Source organism: Rhodnius prolixus, unplaced genomic scaffold (assembly GCF_049639745.1).
Source record: "Rhodnius prolixus isolate KJV_2025 unplaced genomic scaffold, Rpr scaffold_1, whole genome shotgun sequence".
In the NCBI taxonomy this organism is placed as follows: domain Eukaryota; kingdom Metazoa; phylum Arthropoda; class Insecta; order Hemiptera; family Reduviidae; genus Rhodnius; species Rhodnius prolixus.
This window is the reverse complement of record NW_027411581.1, coordinates 41,767,941-41,789,695: the sequence shown is the minus strand read 5'-3', so window position 1 is coordinate 41,789,695 and position 21,755 is coordinate 41,767,941. Positions and strand designations below refer to the sequence as shown.

Here is a 21,755-nt window from a genome sequence, read left to right as displayed (position 1 = left end):
ACAACCTTCACTCAAATGCCTCCTCATTAATTAATCATCTTTCACACTTAATGTATTAATTACTATGAATGAATAATAGAAGGTCACTATTACAGCGAAATACTGCGAATGAATAGTTTAAACTCCTCTTAAAAGTCTCTGTTTGTCAAATTACTGTGTGTGGTTGGTTATCTACCTCCTATAATATCTTTCTAACCAGTGAAGACCGTTTGTGTTCCAAGAGCCTGCAGTGAAACAGAATTTGGTCCGGAGGCTGAACAGATTCACTGCCGCAAGATCAAAGGAGAGAACGAAGTAATTTCACCTTGCGTAGATATTCTATGTAGAAACGTATATATAAAAAATATTCATCAAATATATTTGAATTAGTTTGGCAACAGTGTTAGCAGTCAGAATTTCAAGAGAGACTAAACCGTTATTGGACCCACGAAAATGGAATAGTACAGAAAAAAAATAACTATAGAATGGCTCGAAAAGAAAATGAAGTCAACCATTTGTAGAGAAAAAAGGAAAATGGCCAATTATAGCTCAAGAAATGCAACAAGTCTATGAATATTGACTGGATTGATAAACTTGTGAGCTAAGAATTGTTATAGAGTAAAAATGAATATCTAGAAAAACTGTACCATCTTTTTAATCAAATAGTTAAAGCAAACTCAGTGGTCAGCCACGTTAAAAGACGCCGAGCTTTTAAGGGACGAAGTTAAGGATAGCTATAGCCGCACTTCATTTAATTGCCCAGAGAGACCGACATATTCCGATCTCCACTCTGGGAGCACCAGCTTGTTTGAAATTAGTATGCTCTAAATTGACAGCTTCAAATTTCTTTTTTAAAACTTTGTAGAAACATAGCTTCTTTTATTTTCAATTTTGTTTCTATTTATTCTTTTTTTTTTTTTTTTAAATGACACCAGGGAAGCCACAATGAACATTAGGGAGGATGCAAAACATAAAAGTAAAAAATAAACACTCATGGTGTTGAATATGCTTTGCTCACGGATAGATTATTCTGTCTACTGGGATATGGTTTTGTTGATGGCCTGAACAGGTAGTCACAGTTTTTGCCTATCACCACTTTAAATGTAAATTTCCTTGGGAATTTTACCTGAGTCAATGTATTATTTATTATTATTCAAAATTAATATATACGAGATTAATGTTACCATATTGTTGGTTTCAAATATGTTAACCGTTTTTAATGTGTTCTATTACAAGTTTAGTCTGTTGCCTTTGAGAAATGAATTTATGTAAGTATCTGCTGCGTGAAATTTAATATACTTCTCTTAAAATTTGAACATAATAATAACTTAATGCAGCACATATACTTTTTTTTCAAATTCACTATAATTACAATTTATCAAAATAGAAGACTACATACAAAACAGTAGCTGATCCAAAGTTCAGTAGGCATGGCGAGAAGCCGTTTGCCTAAACCTATAGGAAAATGTTTAACTTTTGACCATAAAATTAACCATTGAGAAGAAAAAAAGAAATCAATGAAACAAACTAAAATGGCGAAATAAAACTGGAATGAACTGAAACAAAAATTTTGACTAAACAAAACAATCAACTGACACTCTTCACTTTTTCTTAATAAAATTCTCGAGTTATTGACCAATAGCAACAATTTAAAACACCTCAAAATGACTAAAACAAAGTCTCCCAAAAAAATTGTCCAAGAAAAGAAAAATTTTAGCTCTAAATAAGAAGTTTAGAGAATATTTAGGATACATTATTTTATTCTATGTATTTCTATCTAGTGTTTAGGAAGATATAAAATGAAACAAAAAAAAATATTTTTTTTGGAAGATAAATGTGGATCGATTATTGCCGGAAGTCACATAATACTTCCTTTTCAGTATGAATAAAAATAATGCGCAAGGACTTTTCGCAGAATATATTCCACAAGGGTTGGTAAAGTAAAGCCACGAAGGTAGTGGCGAATGGCCCTTGCCTGCATAAAATATTAAATATAGATCCTTTAAGGGGCTTTAATGTATTTACTTGAATATATAAAATTACAGTATATATATCCTCTATAAGAAGATTACATTAGGCTTCAAATTTTACTGACTACCTCTAAATATGGTTACAAAGATTATTATATTATGTTACTTCGTGAATCTGATAAATTTATTATTATTATTATTTTTTAAATATTTTATTAAACATAAAAAAAAGGAATATGGATGGAATAATAAATAGTTTCCACGTCCGCATAACCTTTGTTTCGGAAAACTGACAAGAAGGGAAAATTAAATTTACATTATCGATAACATCATTGAGGCCTTTACTTTTTTTCAAGGGCGCTAAGGTTTTCTTCTGCCTTGGCGAACAGATCTCCTCGCCAAGTTGCACTGCTTTCTCCCGTCAGACCTTGTTCACCCTTCACTGACTATTCTACTTTTCTGTGATTTTGTTACAATAGCTTCAATCATTCACCTCAGTATCAATCAATCAGTACGTAGGTAATTTTTCGGGATCCGTCCAGGAAGGCAGTTCACTTTTTTTTTGTCCCAGAACGTTTCTCTTCTTTCCCGTCTTCCCCTCTATTTCGACGTTTCCTATTTTGGGCGCCTGGAGCATCCAACAAATATATATATATATTTTGCAAGAATATCTCTACTAAGAGGAGTTATTTTTTGACGATGATCAGAAAAAAGTAATCATACTAACCAAATACTGCAGCTCCAATTATGAAATTCCCAAATCACGCATATGTCTGAAAAGCTTGTCCAACCTAAAATTAAGTTGGTATTATAAGCAAATTTTTAAACAACATTTTCAAATAAAACAATATTATTATTTTAATTATGTTATCATATTTTTGGAAAGAGATATCGCTTTAATTTCGCTGGTAAGTAAGTTGATGAAGTCAGTACTTGCAAGTTATTAGATAATTCGCAATTTTGTAATATTATACGAGTATTTCAAGTGGAACGTTAGAAATTATGGCCCAGTTTTATTTTAATAAAATTTTTATGCTCAACCGTTTTGCTTTTAATTAGATTCAAATAGCCTAATCTGCAACAAAATTTTGTGCAGATAACTAAAGGAGGTAATTAACTGTGATGAGGCCACTACTGGCTCTGTGAGCCACATAAAATTCTGCCTAATGATATAACGTTGAAGATAAGATTAATAACAACTCTTCTACTCACTAAGTATGTACTCAATTCTGATATTCTTGAGAAGTGGGTTAATTTTGTGTCAGTATTTGCAAAACTTGGTTAGAAGTTGCAACTCTATGTGGGACTTTTTTTTTATATTACTCAGATCTTGTAACTGGACACATCCCACAAAGAGGTAATAAGCCCCACCAGTGAATTGTTAGAACTTGGGTTCCGCTGGTTTTATACCCTCCAACAACCCTCCAAAGAATCCTCGAAATGCTCCTTAACTAAGCTACACGTACTAATTATAACCGCCTTTTACACAGGTGAATGCTTTGAGCAAACCGAGTTCGCAACATACTCCTATCATGGGTCTGAAAACTGAATATACAATTTACAGGATGATCCATTTAAAACGCACAAATCGCTAATAACTTTTTAGGAAAGCGGAAATCCGGAAAATCCCATTAAATAAACTAAATGTTTATTTTGGTATAATTTTTCAAATTTTCCACCCCCAAAAACCTGATCAACGTTTCATATGGACCACTGGTTTTGACAATGATTATGAAAACTACATAAAAAGTTGTGAAAAATGACGTTGACCCCGTTTCGATATACCTAATACGAGTATTTGTTGAGATATTTTTTTTATTTTTTTTTATTTATCCTTTTAATGTAATTCACACCTGTACCCACAGGGTACAATAGGTAAATGCGATAAATGTATAAACAATTAACGTGTCAAACGTGAATGACGGCCATCCAGTGATGGCCGCCATTAGTCACCCAGTTGGTCACGGGGCCAACGGCGCCTCAGCCGTCTTCGAGGATTGGAGGGTAGCGTAGTTGTAGACAGGTTTGCAGCTAAAGGGTTGGGATGAAATGAGAGATTTTGATGAAAATTTTTATAACGGATTTTGGCAAGTTCAGAGATGAGTGGAATTTGGAGATCTGTATGGATTGTGTGGTTACTAACATAGAATGGAGCGTCTACTATGTGACGGAGAATTTTAGATTGGAGTGTTTGCAGTCTATTGATGTTTGATTTTTTAGCTGTTCCGTAAAGTTCGAGTCCGTAAGTCCATATTGGTGTGAGAAGAGCTGTATAGAGTCGTCGTTTGTTCTGCAGTGAGAGTTTTGAGCGTTTGTCGAGTAGTCTGGCTAGAAGTTTGTATCGTTTGTTTAGTTCGGTACGTTTAAGTCTCGTATGGGGGTTCCAGGTAAGTCTCTTGTCTAGGTACATTCCAAGGTACCGCACATGGTCGGCTGGTGGGATAGGTGTATGATGTAAGGTTGAGATATTTAAGATTAAAGTTACAATTTTATCTATTCGTGAACGGTTTTTAATATTAATTTTCCACCGGAAATACACGTTTTGGGGAGGCCCTCTGACTGCAAAAAATGTTATTTGTGACACAAAGAACAATAATAATAATAATTAAAGATTTTAAAAAATGTAGTGCAATATAATGGTTGTAGGAGAATCAGGATAAATTTGTTTTATCATCAAATAAAAGCAACCATCACATCATTTTAATGTACCCCATAAGTAGTCATTTATAATAATTAATGCAACATAATATTTGTTTTAATAAAATGTAAAATGATAGGGATTCGAACTGGGGACCTCCCACTTACAAAGCCACGCTCTTGACCACCAGACCAACATTCAAGTGATTCTTACCGAAATCATAGGTCAAGAAACCATGCATATGGAATACATTAAAATGATGTGATGATTGCTTTTATTTGATGATAAAACAAATTTATCCTGACTCACAACCATTACATTACACTACATTTTTTTTAAATCTTCAGTTATTATTATTTTTGATCTGTACGTCACAAATAACATTTTTTGCAGTCAGAGAACCTCCCAAAACGTGTATTTCTGGTGGAAAATTAATATTGAAAACCGATCATGAATAGATAAAGTTGTAACTTTGACCTTAAATATCTCGACAAATATTGGGGATATCGATGTGGGGTCAACGTCATTTTTCACAACTTTTTATATAGTTTTCATAATCATTGTCAAAGCCAGTAGTCCTTATGAAACCCCGATCAGGTTATTAGCTGTAACTCCGCAAAAAATAAAGATACAGCATCGGGGGTGGAAAATTTGAAAACTAGACTAAAAAAACAAACAAAAAACATATAGTTTATGTAATGGGTTTTCCGGATTTTCGCTTTCCTAGAAAGTTATTAGCGATTGGTGCGTTTTAAATGGAACACCCTGTATATTTCGTAGTACAATCGCACACTATAAAATCGTGGATGCCAAGGAAATTAGAAAATGTAATGTTATCTAGTACTCTTGAGAAGGAGGTTAATCTAAATTTAACGTTGCTGTTCATATGCTGAAGATACCTTTTTTTCTAGTATGCGTCGGATTCCTCAAAGGAACCTCTCTACGTATTCCGACACTAGCCTGGGATCGTTTACCACAATACTTCAGAATAAGCCTTTATTCTAACCTCAACCAATTTGATCAAACTGGGATATTCCTGATCGAAATCAGCTTTCTTCATTTAAATAACGTTCCTAATGCGCGAGATAGCATTGATTTCTGCTGGTTTATAATTTTAACGATCATGGCGCGGTTGTTTACTTAATTTTGGCCGATCTGAGTTTCCATTCTCTTCCGGAGAATGTTCATAGAGAACTTTCTGATTTTCCTGGCAAATACTTCTGACAGACTCAACTATGCCGAAACTGTAGTCGAATGATACGTATTCCTAGTGCTCTTCAGCTACAAGCTGCATTCACTCTTACGACATCTACTTCACGTGATGACATTACTAAAATCTTAATGTCTTACCACCTCTATTTTAAAGATAAAAATTTTCTTAGCCGCTATTCAAGGAAATTCCAACCTACTTGAATTCCAGTTTCATGAGTTTGTTATTTTTTTGAACTTAGACCTGGAAAGTAGGTCGTTTACACGAGTCAATTGTCTCTCTTGTGAACTAATTTTTAAATATTTATTTCGTACCAGATCACTTCTTATCACAAGTAATTAAAAATAAATCATACAAGATGGAATATATTTATAAATTTTGGTTAATTAGGAGGAAAGTAATGGCAAATAATTCAATGATCTTAACTGCATGCTCGATAACAAAGTTTTAATAACAATTTTTGAAAAGATTATTGATAACAAACCATTTTTTTAATAATTTTGATTGCCTCAGATATTGGGTTCATTTTTTTTCATTTTTAATACTTAAACAAAAATTAAAAAAAAAAAAAAACGAGATATCTTGACGAGACCGAGATTAGAGCGACCGAGACCGAGACGAGCACTTGTCATACGAGACCGAGGCGAGATCTGCATAAAGTCTCGCCTCGTCTCGGTCTCGTGCAGCACTAATTTTGCTTTTTTAGTATAAATTATATATCTATTAGTTTGCCACTTTCAGTTTTGTGAAAGATTTTTCAAAATAGTTTTGGGTCTTTATTTAACTGACATGCACGCTGTTTCTTATCTCGTACCCACTTACCACCGGTACGACTTAGGACCCGGCCGCTAGGGTTACAAATTTAGTTTTCTGGCGCATGTGTTGAAATACATTTTCAATAACTATGGGGTTAGGTAGATGGTCTTCATTCATTAGGCTGTTCTTTTTTTATATATCTTGAGTTATTATTACGAAGCCTCAACCCATAAAAGGCTTTAAAGCTACAGGATTATGGTCATATAATAGACATGTCTTTCGGGATGAAGACTTCTCTTCAATGATAAATAATGAGGACGCATTGTCCAAACCATATCGGTGGAAATACAGAAGTGCAACATCAAAATGAAGCTTCCTTTGTATTGTGCACAAGCAGAATATAAATTTAACTACATATTTTTGTTGCACTTCTTTCTAAATACTCCATTACAATGCAGTTAAGTTATCGCTGAAATGGTGGAAAGTAAGAAAATTTTACGATCATTTGTTGTGTCATCAGGATTGTTGGCCTAAGAATTTGTGAGAACACCAGCACCATTAGGTGTTGTCCAAATCTACTTTTGGAACACCAATTAGTGAGTTTTAAGAAAAGTACTGGAAATTTAGTCAAATTTAAATTCCTTCGGTAAATAAGAGCGAAGAATTAGGTAATATGGATATGTTTGAGAAGTGGCAGCAGACTGGTGACAGACCAGATTCGAAGGCTTGAGCAACCCCCAGAGCACAAATGTTCTAACTCGTAGAAGGTGGAGATGAACGATTTCACTGCTAAAAGGTTTAGTGGCAATTTCAAACCCAACATAGAAACTCTATTAAATCTTTAGTAATGAGGAGAAAAGCGAGTAGGTTTTCTGGTTAGGAAGTCGCCCGGATAACGGCGACTATTTCCAAGAGATAGGAAGGCCAGATAGTTTGAAAGACAGTTTTAGGGACAAGAGATAATCAATATTTCATTTTTGAAAGATTCTGAAAAATAATAGGTAATATTTTATAAAAGAGAGAATTTTTAGTTTCTAGACGTCTGATTTTTATATTCTAAAAGTGTAAAGTAAATAGGAAGACGTCAATGGAAAAGAACCTTAAGGAGGTGAAAAAAGTGCCCTTGGAGACCCCAGATTTTCAGAGATTTGATGGGCACAATCGGAATTAAGAATGTTGAGATACTTTCAGAAGATGATGGTAAGATGTGAAGCAAATAAATTTGATTTTTCTTTGTCCGATTCAGCACAGGAGCCGCCGTTATGACGGAGTGGCGAGAATAATTTGTGTTAGTTCTAAATTCTTCTTGATAAAACTAACATCTGGACAGTGATTTATTCTCGGCGGCCATTGTTTCAGTAAACAGCCGAAATTCGTCACTTTGGTAAATTCATGATTCTACTGTTTGTCCCGAATTTATTGTCTGAAGAGAAACGTATCAACTACCATTGTACTTACACTCGTCACTTTTTTTGATTAACCATAAATCGCATGCGATGGAAGATAAATATTTGTGGCAGAGGTGGACTGTCTAATTTCTATTTTGTAGTGACAGTGTTTTTTCAGTTTGTTTGAGCTGAAGATGCAAGAGGATCTCATTTTTCTCACTCTATTCTAAACACAAAGTTTATTATTTGCAGAAATATCAAATTTTTTCATTTCGTTAAAATGTTTGAACACTATAGAATTGAAGATAAAAGTTTATTTATTTGTTAAATCCATATTCTTGTCTAACTTTGAGAATCTTTAGAACTTTAATGATTTTAAAAACCTTATAAGTGTTCAATCTTACAACTGATATTGTCTTAGTATTGTATTATATTAAACGTTATACTTTTTTCTGTAATTCTGCAAGAAATACTTTAGATTAGAAGAATTATACTTTCTTAGCTCAGCAAGCTAAGAATTACTAGAATAATTTCTTGTCTAGCTAATTGAAAAATTTGGGTGCCAACCTAACGCGACTTTCTCTTGTCGTATCTTATTATAATATCAAAATGTTCTTTGAACTTAAATATTTCGTTCCTCAAGAAAGCATCCTATGCTCTATCCCTCAAGTGAACAGGGCAGACGTCCCTAGTAACCCAAACATCTTTTTCTCTACCCATGCTCGTGATACTGCTATATTCTTCTCAGGGGTTCGATCAGTAATTCCTAATCTCACTCTTTTAGAAAAATACTTGGAAAATATGGGCTGCCAGATTATGACTTTAACGATCATGGCCATTCTGAGTTTCCATTCTTTTCCGGAGAATGTTTAGTTAAATATTCATAGAGAACTTTCTGATTTTCCTGGCTAATACTTCCGACAGACTCAACTATGCGGAAACTGTAGTCGAATGATATTCCCAGTGCTCTTCGGCTACGACCTACTTCCACTGTTTACTTCACTTAACGACATTACTAAAGCTTAAATCAGTCTTACTACCACTATTTTAAAGACAAAAATTTCCTTTACCGCTATTCAAAGAAAGTCTAACCTACTTGAGAAATATTAATATTGAATCCAAGTTTCATAAGTTCGTTAAATTTTTAACTTACTCATGGAAAGTAGGTAAATATTTATGTCCTTTACACGAGTCAAGTGTTTCTTCTGAAAACTAATTTTGAAATATTTATTTCGTATCAAATCGCTTTTTATCACAAGCAATTAAAAATAAATCATTTAAGATGGAATATATTTATAAAAATGGGTTAATTAAGATGGAAAATTACGCAATGATCTTAACTGCTTGCTCGATAACAAAGTTTTATTAATAATCGTTTATCTTAAGATTATTTATCTTAAACCTGGTTTATATATTTAAACGCGTTCAATTGAAAGTGAATTGTAATAAAAGGTGCAAGATAGGTAGATTTATACTGTGCTTTAATAATTGCATATTTACATCTAAACTAAGTTACACTTTATTAATAACTTCATTTATTTGATTCCAGGTGTGTACGATGTTTATTCAGGTCTTATTAACGTTTTTCTTATTTGGGTCTGTTTGGAATCATCCGGTGGTGATAGATAAACTCCACACTGATGAGGATGAGCTGTTTTCCCAAGAGAAAGTAATTTTTAATATCTTTCTAAAGCTGAAAATATTTTTATATATTTTATAATTATATGATAAGACAGTTTATCAAAATTTAGGGGGTGCAGGAGTTTCAAAACATTTTGGGATTTCCAGATATAAATGGTTTGCAAAATAGATTAACATATCCACCCACGCAGGATGAATGGCAGGTAAATAAATAATTATTTATTATAATTCAGGTGAAATGTTTCGAGTTGAGGAAATTTTGCTGTTAATATCAAAATCGCTTCAAAAATTTATTTTTTGGTACTTAATAGGTTTTTTCTCTCCTAAATTACGGGAAAAATGTAAATAAATCTTACCAATTTTGTTTCTTAATTTTTACTCTTCGAAATCTCCAACTAACTATTGGTAACCTAACCTAACTTTCAGCTGGGTAGCCTTTTCTTCTTTGTTCAGCGTTTATCTACTGAATTATAAAAATGGTTGTAGACAAAATAATGTTGTACTCTTGTGGAAAGAGTTTTCTCACTTTCGTTCCAGATTCTTTGAAATCAGTGCATGAAAAGCACACTTTTCCTCACTTGTACGATAAATAACTATTTCAACACTTTACGTTCGTCGGCGTTGTACGTAATTATAATATAAATCCATAATTAGACTTAAGCGGTGAATCGAAATGTTAAAATAGAAAAATAATAATTACATTTACAAACCCCTAAAACAAAAAAAAATTCTTATCAAAATCTACTTTTGTTAAATGGCTAATAATCTGTTAGATTCGCTGTGATTGTACCTGAAACCGTACTAATTTTCCTGACTTCTGATCGAATTCAAATGTCCTTCCAACATCAGGCTCTGATTCATTATATTTGTTGATAATCGCCACTACTTTTAAACGCTTTGCGCTAAAATTACATTAATTGATACTTTATTTCATTGATAAAAGGGAGATTTCAGAAATATATTTGGGAGGGTGCTAAAAAGTGACACTCACCGAGTGGTACAAACCTGAATCAGAATGTGATGGGAAGAAAATATGCCTATATGAAGTAAGTTTTGAAAAATACAATTTCATGTACAAAATGTATGCTTAATGTTGAATATAGGTTGCAGAACAAATACTAAAGAATTCTGGTGGCTCTGGTTCACATTCTGGTGGCTCTGGTTCACATTCTGGTGGCTCTGGTTCACATTCTGGTGGTTCTGGTTCACATTCTGGTGGCTCTGGTTCACATTCTGGCAGCTCTGGGTCACATTCTGGCCATTCTGGTTCACATTCTGGCAGCTCTGGGTCACATTCTGGCCATTCTGGTTCACATTCTGGCAGCTCTGGGTCACATTCTGGCCATTCTGGTTCACATTCTGGCAGCTCTGGGTCACATTCTGGCCATTCTGGTTCACATTCTGGTAGCTCTGGGTCACATTCTGGCCATTCTGGTTCACATTCTGGCAGCTCTGGGTCACATTCTGGCCATTCTGGTTCACATTCTGGCAGCTCTGGGTCACATTCTGGCCATTCTGGTTCACATTCTGGCAGCTCTGGGTCACATTCTGGCCATTCTGGTTCACATTCTGGCAGCTCTGGGTCACATTCTGGCCATTCTGGTTCACATGCTGGCAGCTCTGGGTCACATTCTGGAGGTTCTTCTAAAGGGTCATCAACGGGAAGCCACTCAAATTCTAAAGGATCTTCAACAGGAAACAAATCAAATTCTAAAGGAACTTCAACCGGAAACCAATCAAATTCTAAAGGAACTTCAACAGGAAACAAATCAAATTCTAAAACGACATCAAACACAAAACCGTCGACTGGGGAGCAAACTAAAAATTCAGCCTCCAAAAATGACCATTTTTCTGGTGAAGTCTCCTGGCAACATGGCGATACTACTGTTCATGGTAAAAAAGATGAGAATGGATGGAACATCAGCGTGGAGCATAAAAATTCAAATAAGCATTAGTATATATCAATAAAATTCTCTTTTAAGTAGAAATACATGTTCTTTTTTTTCCTTGTTATTTATTGTTACTTTTTAGTGTGAAAACATGGAAGTTAGCTATTTCCCTGTTCAAAATTGAAACCGAAATTTGAACTCTAGCTCTAATATCATGTCTTCAGTGAGATTTTTACATGATATTTGATTAATTATAAAAATGCTAGAGATTCAGTTTTTTTCCACTGATTAAAGTTATCATCTCACAAAGTCAAACACGATCTGCTGTACGCATTGCAATTTCCTACATGTATTCATCAAAGTGAAATGATTTATGATCGACGAATTCTAAGATTAAATTTATTATAAAATTTTCCGTCCCATTGTCTATCCTCGGTCGCTTCCTTCCGTTGATAAGAGAAGAGTGTATAGGGGGATGAGTTGGAGAATATCTTGACAATATTTACGGGTGAAAATAAAGGGTGTGCAGCCATAGAGGGTAACTGCAAGGGTCCAATGCTGTGTACATAATCAGCACTTGCCTCACTTATTTGCTCACCCAATGCTATATATTACACAAGATTTTTATTTTATAATACATTGATTAGCTTATTAGTTGACAAAGTGCACCCACTAATGCATACAGCGAACTTTATACAATACTTTGATGGCGTAATGATCCCGAAAAATATACCAAAAGGCAGAACTCTGTTTTGTCTGCCAGTTGGTTTCCATTTGAAGCAATGCATAGTAACCAGCTATATTTATGCTTCTACATAATGTAATTAAGACTGTGCAAGGTACGCTGAAATGAGAGAGTTTAGAGAGAAATATCGGGCACACTTCTGTCACTCACAGAAACAATGACCAATTCGTAGTAAAAACTAATTTTACAGAGTCCTGAATCCTCGGAATGGAAAATGAAGTTGAGGAAAGTCGACTAAGTCGCTTAAATTGTACCTCAATGATTCCCGAATAGAAATTGCAACAGTACCTAGTTATACTTCTCGGTTGTACCTAAGCGCGTAGGCAGTGGCATTTGAGTTTCAATGAATTCAGACTGTTTTTGGTAAATAAATCCATTTATAGCCATTTGAGTGTAATTTCCATCTGGGATGTGGAAGCTCCTAAGGCAAGAAAACAATAGTTAAATACATTTTGCTTTTTTAGTATAAGTTATACATATATCTGTATAAGTGATTTGTTTGCCTCTTACAGTTTTGTGAAAGATTTTTTTTCAAATAATTATGGGGTTATATGAACTGATATACACTGTGTCTTAACTCGTATCCACTTACGCTTCCCAAGTCGTACCTAAAACCCGGTCACAGTGAGTTTCAAGTTTAGTTTTCTGGTGCATTAGTTGAATTACAATTTCAATAACTATGGGGCTAGGTAGATGAACACACCGTTTTCCACCATTAGGACGTTATTTTTTTTAAATCATTCAAGAGTAATTATAAAGAAGCCTCATTAATTTGGTAAGAACTATTCCTGGCGAAACAATTAAACAAAGTACCGTTCGAAGTTATGAGGTAAAGCATGCCCAAAATCTGTTCGTATGGATATCGCCATAAACGGCTTTAAATCTACAGGATTGTGGTTATGTAAAAGACACATCTTACGGGTTGAAGCTTCTGTGCTTCGATGATAAATAATGAGGACTAATTGTCTAAGCCAATTCCAGAATAGAATATTGAAACTGAAGAAACTGAAAGTCCATCAGCCGACTCACTTCCATCGACTATAGGACAACACTTAACAAGTCGTGTGACAAATACAGGAACTGAAACACTCGCTGTCGTTACTGTCGATATTATTGTCTCACATTCAGTTTCCAATTTATCACGTCAGACTTCGAGAGAGATAAAGGTAAAATTAAATTTTCTGGCTCGAGTTCCTCGTCCAAATATATTTATTTGAAAATAAACAATATATTTATTTAATTTTAGTTTGAGGTACGACTTAAGCAGTAGGTTACTGTTACCGAGGTAATGGTTTCCTTAGTCGTACCGATTTCAATTTTTTTAACTTTTAGGTTTTTAAGGAAACTTTTGTTGCAATAAATAAGGTTTTCAATGATATCCAAAAGTATGAATTTACTAATATATTCTCTGATTTCTGAGCACGTTTTTTAAGGGGTACGACTTGAGTAACCTTAGCCTGATCGCCTCTTTTTTCTGGCAGGGCTTGTTTGGACCGGTCTGTCTAATTACCAATTAAGCGATAGTACACGGGGAGCACATACTTTACTATTAACTTTTTTAATTAATAAAAATTAGCTTTTACACGGGATTTGAACTGGGGATTTCCCTCTTACCACGCTCACAACCCCTAGACCATCACCCGAATTAATACATTTCGTTTACAACACACCTTCCTGATTAATCGTGTTAGTTCTGATCGTAGCATTCCGTGTTTATCTGAAATTACATCGTATACGTGAATATTCACATAAGTAAGTAAAGATAGCATAAACACATACTGAGTATATTCGAGTAAATCACAAACTTGAATCTTTTTAGAGTCTATTTATTTGTATATTGCTTTCAGAAATCTGGTGAAACATGTTGCAGAAGCCCATTTGATCCGAGGATGATGAATACAGAATAATAGCCAATTTTAACGCAATCGCTCCGACGGAAGCATAAATAAGAAAGCATTAAATAAACGTTTTGGCTGACATGAGTTAGGAAGCTGAGATGCATGAGAAATGAGCTAAGTATGTTATGTGGTATACAATTTGAAAAGGTATTTATTCACACATACAGTGTGTGTTTTGCGTTTGTGTATTGTATACTATAACTGTTTGGCCATTAGAAAGGTCACATACTGTAGCATATAAATAAATAAATAAATATCTCTATATAAGTTATATATCAGCATTATACGTAACGAAGATACCGCTAACAGTTGTGAGAGCAAGTTCGTGTGGCCCAAGCCACCGAGAAGATATTGAAAAAGGTCAGTTACAGCCACAATATATTTATATTAATTCAAATGATTTATACCGGCAGCTGTAAAATTATCTTCTACTTCAAAAGGAATTAATGAAATGTTTTCTATGTAATGGTCTATATATCTTTATTTTTTTCTTTGAACATCATTAAACTAAGCGGTAAAAAAAGCGAGCTAGATAACTTGAAACTAAAATTAGTTATTTTTTATTTATTTATTAAATAAATAAATAGTTATTTTATTACGTTCACAACTTGAAATGCATGCACATAGCTCAAATATACAACTTGAGCGTTTCTTTTAGAAACAAGTTTATTTTTCTTTATTTTTATTTTTTGTATTCCGAACTTAATACAGCCGAGTGGCTAATTTATTAAAGTAAATTTGCAAAAATGTTGTAAAAATACTTCAAACACATTGTTACGAGCTCAGCGCCATTTTCTGTTTTGAAAAAAAAAAACAACTTTTTTGGTTAAAAAAACAAAAAAAAAATCGCTTTGAAAGATATATGCGTTTTGAGGAGAGACCAGAGTACACTTTAGTAGATTTTCTCTTCCTAGGAGCAACTTTGTAGCTCACTGTATGCTGAAAGACAGTAATTGGCCTCAAATCTTGACGCGCTCCAGAAATCTTCGTTTGGTGAAAATAACTCTGGGACCATTGATTATAAGATTGGAACTGAAAGCAAGATCAGCTTGGATTTATGATTATTTATTTAAAAACGCTGAATAATTCTTAGTGGGTTTTTCGTTTTTTAACTTTTTAATAATCGGCGAACTAAAGAGTATGGTATTAATTCTTCAATTCTAATATAGAAATATTAATAAATCTGGAGTCGTTACATTTGGGAGGAATACGAGCGTTTCCCTTAGCTGATCGTATGAGGAGTTAGATTGAAGAGCTTGGCGGCGATGATTGACCTACTTTTGTGATTCTTTTGACCGATGTAAGTTACTTGTTCTCACAGCTACATTATAAATACTGTATTGAAATGGGATTTATTAAGGAGTGAAATATGAAAATTACCATATTTAACGTTGTTTGGCAGCATCAGTGAAACATTATTGAAAGCTCCAAAGCATTTCAAATAATGCAAAGTTCAAATGCTTCCCTAATCCTAATGCATCATTTTGATTATCCCCAAGCACTAAATTTCACTTTATATGCTCTACTTATACATTTCCGTTTCATTCCTAACAAAAAGTAAATAAATAGGAATCATTATAACTTTTTTTTTTTTAAGTAGAAAAAGGGCGATGCTTCTTAGAAGTACTCTGGTTCTTCTAAACCCGTTTGACCACAAAGGTTTCTTCAGACCTCCAACACTCCTGGTCGCAAGCCTTGCTAATTGCACTCCGACATTTCATCTGCCCGCTAAATATAATTTCAACTCATTAGCTGGGAACCAAAAAGTTAGCCACGTTTTGGTAGCGCTCTTCTGCACATAAATACAGAACGAACAGGACACATAAATACAAACACAAACACTCGTTAATTGAGCATACACACGCACACACACCCACACAGAATACACATTGTTCAGACAACTTTAATTCCTTTCGTTGAAGTAGCCGGCTTGTAAAAGGAGAGTTTACATTTAACAATAGGCGGCGAAGTAAGTAGTGGTTGGTGAATATGTTTTCGGACTATTCTAAAGAAAATCTTCTTGGCTTCCAGGGAGGATTCCTTCTGAAGGCCAATTAGTTAGGTATTAGTTGAGTGTACTTAGAAAGTACGTAGGGTATGCAGAGATACTGCAACGGTTTGTATAGATGGGATAAAGAAGGGAATTCACTTCGCTCGACCTGACATTCCGTCCAGGAATGAGCCACATTACGAAGTCATTGAACCTTTCTCTGTTGCACTGTATTACTTTTCTATAAAAAATAATTCTTTTTTTCTAAAACATGGCTTTTTAAAACAAAACCTAAAAGCTTTTTTAGCTCTGGTTAATAATTTGTCAGGGCCAACACAATTCATGGCACCATTATTAAATGAATCTGACTTTCTTCGACTGTACAATATATAATATACTCGTATATATATGGGCTCTTGATGAATAGCACCAATGACACTCGAAACCTTTAGCACCAAAAAAGGTTTTGGTTTGAAAGTCTTTCCAAATATTTTACCCCTTAAAATCTATTTAACTGTTTATACATTTTCTGAAATTTGATTGGAATAAAATGTAACTAAACTAAACTTTTCCTATCTCTCCTGATCAAACAGTGGAAAGTCAGGTTCGGCGTTTTTTATAATTTAGTTTCACAATTACGAAGATGGATTAAGTAGGATTTAAATCCCCGAAGGCTTATTTTTTTGTGAACTAATGTAGGTGGTAAATTGTTTGTTAGTTTAAGCTATCTCTGAACGAGCAGAAAGGTAACTAAATCTATAGTTTTAATACAATTTACTGAGAACCCATAAGAAGGGTTGTTAGGTTGTAATAGAAGCATCTGTATCCGGTAATCCATAATATATTCATACAATTTCAATTAAAAAAGTAAAAAATAAAAAATAAGAGAAAGAAATTCAAAAAATCAAGAAAACTAGCAATATTTACGATTTGTTGAATGATAATTAACATGAAATGAAATCTGGTGTAAACCCTTGTATGAGTTTCCCTTGCTACTTTTCTCAAGGTTCAAACTCACAAATTTTCTTTAGTCTTTGAAAACTTGAGTAATATTATTCGCTAAAACTAAGTATTTATTAAAAAAAGTATATTGATTAAAATAAGTAGTTCAGTTTTTTCTAAGCGTAAAAATTAAGTTATTAAATTTTCCAAAATTTTAGATCAAACTTCACAATAAAAATAGAAAATATTCGCACGAACCTTTATAAAACTCTTAAAGAAAAGATTAAAATTGATAAAACAATCCCTAAAGAAACTATCAAGATTATGGGCACATAAATTTATATTTAGAAATTGTTAAAAGTTTAATAACTGCATTGATTAAACAGAATTTACTATTGGAGAATGTTATTAACGTATTTGCTGATTAGAGATTAGTGCTGTGAGAAGCACTCGGCCGCTAGCTACCTCCTCATTGTTTCGATGGAGACTTGAGCATTACTCCAGGCCACAAGCTGCCATGCCCTACTATCTCATTCTTCATGTTAGTCTATGAAATCAAATGTACAATGGATTATTTCTGATGTTGGGGTAATTCATTAATTACAAATCAATAAATTCTTTAAATATAAGGCAATTTGCTATTATGGTGCGGCAGAAGACTACGTTAGTACGTTCGTTGTACAGTATTTTTGTCATTATTTAGTTTATGGTGTCTATAAGCAATGAAATTCATATGCATTATAAAGAATAAAGGTAAACAAAAAAAAATACACTAATTTTGAGCGTAAAAACGGGAATCGGTAAAGTAGAAAATGAGCATCTGTTGGCATTAAAATGCTCGAATTCAGTTCGTGAAATCCATTTTTTGGAAGATTAATCTATTTTAAACTGAGGTTCCTAATCCTAGTGAGACCATGCAGGGGGTGTGTGAGCGATAACAAAATAAAAAAATAAAATATTCTGAAAATTTGGCTAGAATTGATAGTAATTATAGTTTCTGCTTCGCTTCGTAACCAGAATTAAATGTTTCAGTAAAGAACGAGATAAAACAGAACATTGAAGATACATCACACATTGCATTTCATTGGTGTACTCCTGTGTACCTCCCCTCACCAGCAGAATGATCAAAACATTGCATTTTCTTAAGATTACAAGACCGATAATAACAGCAAGTCCCTCTCTTCCATCTTGTTGATATCAGATGTAAGAATTGTATTTGAACAACTAGTCTAAATTCAATTTCCTGAAGAGGATGTAAACAATGAAGTTCTCACATATTTTCCCTCAACCTACAAGAAAAAATCTCTAGTTTTACTAAAAGAAATGGGAATCATTTAAAGGTTACAGCAGAAAGAAGTCAATGATGGCAACTTGTTATGTTTGAGGGATGTAGTTACAATTGCTCTCAATCTAAAAGCAACTCAGATAGAGTGGAGAAATTTTATTTTTTCGTGAAAAGTCGTTAGAACAGCTTGTAAAGGAATACTTACAGGAGAAAGCTTTAATGAATTACCTAAATTACTGAATAGAATACTAGTTAGACTTGCTGAATCTTGGGGGCCCTAAGTGGTAAAACAATGTAAAATGATTGGCTGCTATTATTCTGAAAGGTGAAGGTGATTTAAACTTCCGCATTATTTTGTTGGTTGCTCCCTTAACTAAGGGTAACTTTAAAAAAATAAAAATAAATAAATAAAATGTGAAACAGACGACGATTCGCACCTTTTTTTACTTCATTCAATAACTTGTGCTTTAGAATTATTGTTTTGTCGCAGTTTTCTGCAATGAATGGTTCCCTTTCTATTCAATTTCACATCCAAATTGTAAAACTGTAAAATGAAATTATTGTTTAACCACTCTTTACTGAAAGAGCCAATTAGGTATATAAAAATATTACTCAGTTTAATAAAATGTAATATCTATAATAAAACATTAAAATACTCCTCAGTAATTAATTTGTTAAACATTTCAATTGTAATGCAATTGACGATATCAACATTACAATTTATTCAATTCATTAATGTCAATTAATTGCCTAGTTTATTGAGAGCAAATATCATCCTGTAATGAGACATTCCCCAGGAGGGAATGTAATTAAACATCAACAAACGAATATTTTGTGACAATTGATTGAAGTAACAATGATTATTGAATAAACTTGTTTTTATTTATCAATAATTTATAATTATTTGTTAATTAATAAAAAAAGAAAATTTATGGTGATTAATATTATAATGAAAACCTGTAGTCGTGAATTAAACAATGACGCTTGTTGCCTTTATGCAGATGGACAGTGAACTGTAGAAGCTCCTAGGAAGAGAAAATCTAAGAGTAGGCCAACTGGAATTGAATCCAGGACTAGACCATCTTACTAGCAACTGACTAATGTAATTCACTTTTACTTGTATTATTTTAATTGAAAGATGATTCTAAAAGAATTAGGAAAAAATATCTGCCAATTTTTTGAATGCTTTTCATTTTATATGTTAGTTGGAACTATTAAGACTAACGAGACGTCAATTTGCTGAAGGAAGTCATTCAATAAATGAACAATTGTTCAAGGCAGTCCACACAAACACTAAAAACCTAGAAAGTCCATTCTTTCTACAGTCGATAACCATCAAAGAAGGGTCCCGTCATTCTTGATGGAATAGAAGGGGCAAACATGCGCCCTTGCCACCAACAAAACAGTTATATTAGTACTCAGCATGAGTCATGCCATCATGATATTCATTTCTAGTTTCCTCTTATTTCAGCAAACAATGCCCATATTTCTCTTGGCAACAACTTCCTTAAGAGCTGAGAAGAAAAGGGTAGCTGTAAATTAAATTGTCAACTTTGATCAATATTTCAGCAGGAACTTTCTATCTTGAATTCAATCCGTTCACACTGACCAAAGCTGCTGGAGTCCAGTATAATTAAACTTGCCTTTGAAAGTTTAGACAACTTTAGAAGGAATTTTTATCAGTTAGTTTTTTAGGAATTCTGAAAAGAAAAAGCTAAGAAAAAATTTGACTTTTTTATCGGGGGAATTTCACTGCATCCTTTAATTAGATCAATTTCGCCCTCCCACTTGCGCCAGGTGAGAACCTGCAGCATCTCCAATAATGAAACAAATCTGGATGTCCTGGATGGAGAAGTTGCAGCCAACATTTAGGGTAGTTAATCCTTGAAGCCGAGTCACTCCCTACATTCTGAAATTCTACACTTTGATCTTAGTCAAAAGATCGAAACGCAAACTGGGGCGGGTATTGGAGTAGTGTCTAAGAAACGTGGATTGGTGAGTTAGAAATTCTAAGCTCGTGTCTTCCGTGCATCTATTTTTTATTTGATAGACAAAAAGTTTGTAGTAGTGCAAGCTTTTGGCCCATTCCACGGTACCTAGTTTGTAGTTGGATTTTAAGCTCCGCCTGTAAAAAGAGTAGGCGTTTACTTTACTTTATTCTGGAATAAGCTCCCCAAGAGGATTCTAGCTGTGGTAGATTCCCTTCTGAGAAATGAGCGGAGACCCTCTTCCTACACCACGTCCCCAACTCACCCCAGATTTTCTAATAATGTCTCCCCCAGATCAAAAGGGAACCATGCCCTCTTGGGAAGTTCTAGAAATAGAGAGGAGCCTACAGTCACGTATAAACTAGCATGCACCCCTTCTACCCTGCTCATATTTAAAAAAAACGGGCCCTGAATTTAAGCTTGGTAGGGTTCTAAGGTAGATGTACCCTTTTCCAATCAAGAAAAACCGCCAAAGCACCTACGTAATCCCTAAAGCCAAAAGTTTGGGAAATCTGCAGATTGTATCCAACTTTTTGTTTTAGAAAGAAAATGAGTATGTACTACGAGCATAGTGTGAAAGAAAATTTTAAAAACCGGATTTTACTCTTTTTTAAATTGGGAGTTTTTTAAGTTTAAACAAAAGAATAAAATAAATACTTTCGAAAGATTGAAACATTTTTAGAAAAAGGAAGTAGATATTTGATTCATTACGAAGGGAAACTGACAGTTAATGCAAACCAACAAAGTTTTAATTGGATTTAATTGAGGACTAGCTGATTGGTTTAGACATTTAGAAGGAGTTGGAATCATGGCGATGAAAGTTACACTTTTAATTCTAGAATTGCATAAAACAAAATTAAAATGTCTGCGATTGAAACAGAATGTGGAAAACGATTTATTTCATTAGATGGTTTGAATTGTTGAAATTCTAGCAGTTGAAACGGCAATAACCCTTTTTAAGAGTAAAAAAACTGTCAGCAGTTTATCTGCAGTACTGTTATAACTGTAACTAGAGAAACACAGCTAGATAGTTGTCCAATAAAACTGTAACAACATAACTGTTCGATAAGAGTGCTCAGATAATTATTTGTAATTGAAACTTTATGCTGATAAACAGCTCTTTTAATTAATTTCGGGTTAAATGGACTAAATTTTTATTCAGATTTTAGAAAGAATTAAATAGGAAAACCCCAAAATAATATACTGTCAATTAGACTTAACTATTTCGAAACGTACCTAAATTCACCGTGACATGTCTACTGTCCCATTAATATGCACTTATATTTCTGAACATAGTTCTCCATTTCCGTATTTAGTTTTTTCACCAAATAAATGAACGAGATCTTTAAAGTTTTTAAAATTTACAAAAAATAAAAACTACAATTCTGATAGTTGAATCGTACACATAAATAATATTAGGAAAAAATTATTTTATA

The 21,755-nt window shown here is 33.6% G+C and overlaps 1 protein-coding gene and 2 long non-coding RNA genes across 5 annotated transcripts in view; 1 reads left to right on the top strand and 2 right to left on the bottom strand.

Annotated features, from left to right (window-relative positions):
* Positions 1 to 1,977: 1,977 nt before the first annotated feature.
* Positions 1,978 to 21,755, bottom strand: part of LOC141451462 (uncharacterized) — a 36,215-nt gene continuing 16,437 nt past the window's right edge. The window contains exons 2-3 of the long non-coding RNA XR_012456829.1: positions 2,677 to 2,740; positions 1,978 to 2,577 (exon numbers count right to left, since the gene is read on the bottom strand). This is a non-coding gene — a long non-coding RNA (uncharacterized lncRNA). The remainder of the gene's footprint in view (positions 2,578 to 2,676; positions 2,741 to 21,755) is intronic.
* Positions 9,371 to 11,570, top strand: LOC141459959 (uncharacterized). 3 transcript variants are annotated; one of them, XM_074139552.1, is made up of 5 exons: positions 9,371 to 9,404; positions 9,491 to 9,610; positions 9,693 to 9,785; positions 10,686 to 10,777; positions 10,883 to 11,570. In XM_074139552.1, the coding sequence occupies exons 2-5, from the start codon at positions 9,500 to 9,502 to the stop codon at positions 11,535 to 11,537; spliced, it is 951 nt and encodes a 316-aa protein (XP_073995653.1). In that variant the 5' UTR covers positions 9,371 to 9,404; positions 9,491 to 9,499; the 3' UTR covers positions 11,538 to 11,570. The 3 variants fall into 3 exon arrangements, with proteins under 3 accessions (XP_073995653.1, XP_073995644.1, XP_073995633.1); XM_074139543.1 differs by having other exon boundaries at positions 10,841 to 11,570; XM_074139532.1 differs by having other exon boundaries at positions 9,372 to 9,404; positions 10,686 to 11,570.
* Positions 17,376 to 21,740, bottom strand: LOC141451459 (uncharacterized). The gene is made up of 3 exons (XR_012456826.1): positions 21,556 to 21,740; positions 18,769 to 18,875; positions 17,376 to 17,593 (listed from the first exon to the last, which is right to left on the bottom strand). It is a non-coding gene; the product is annotated as an uncharacterized lncRNA (long non-coding RNA).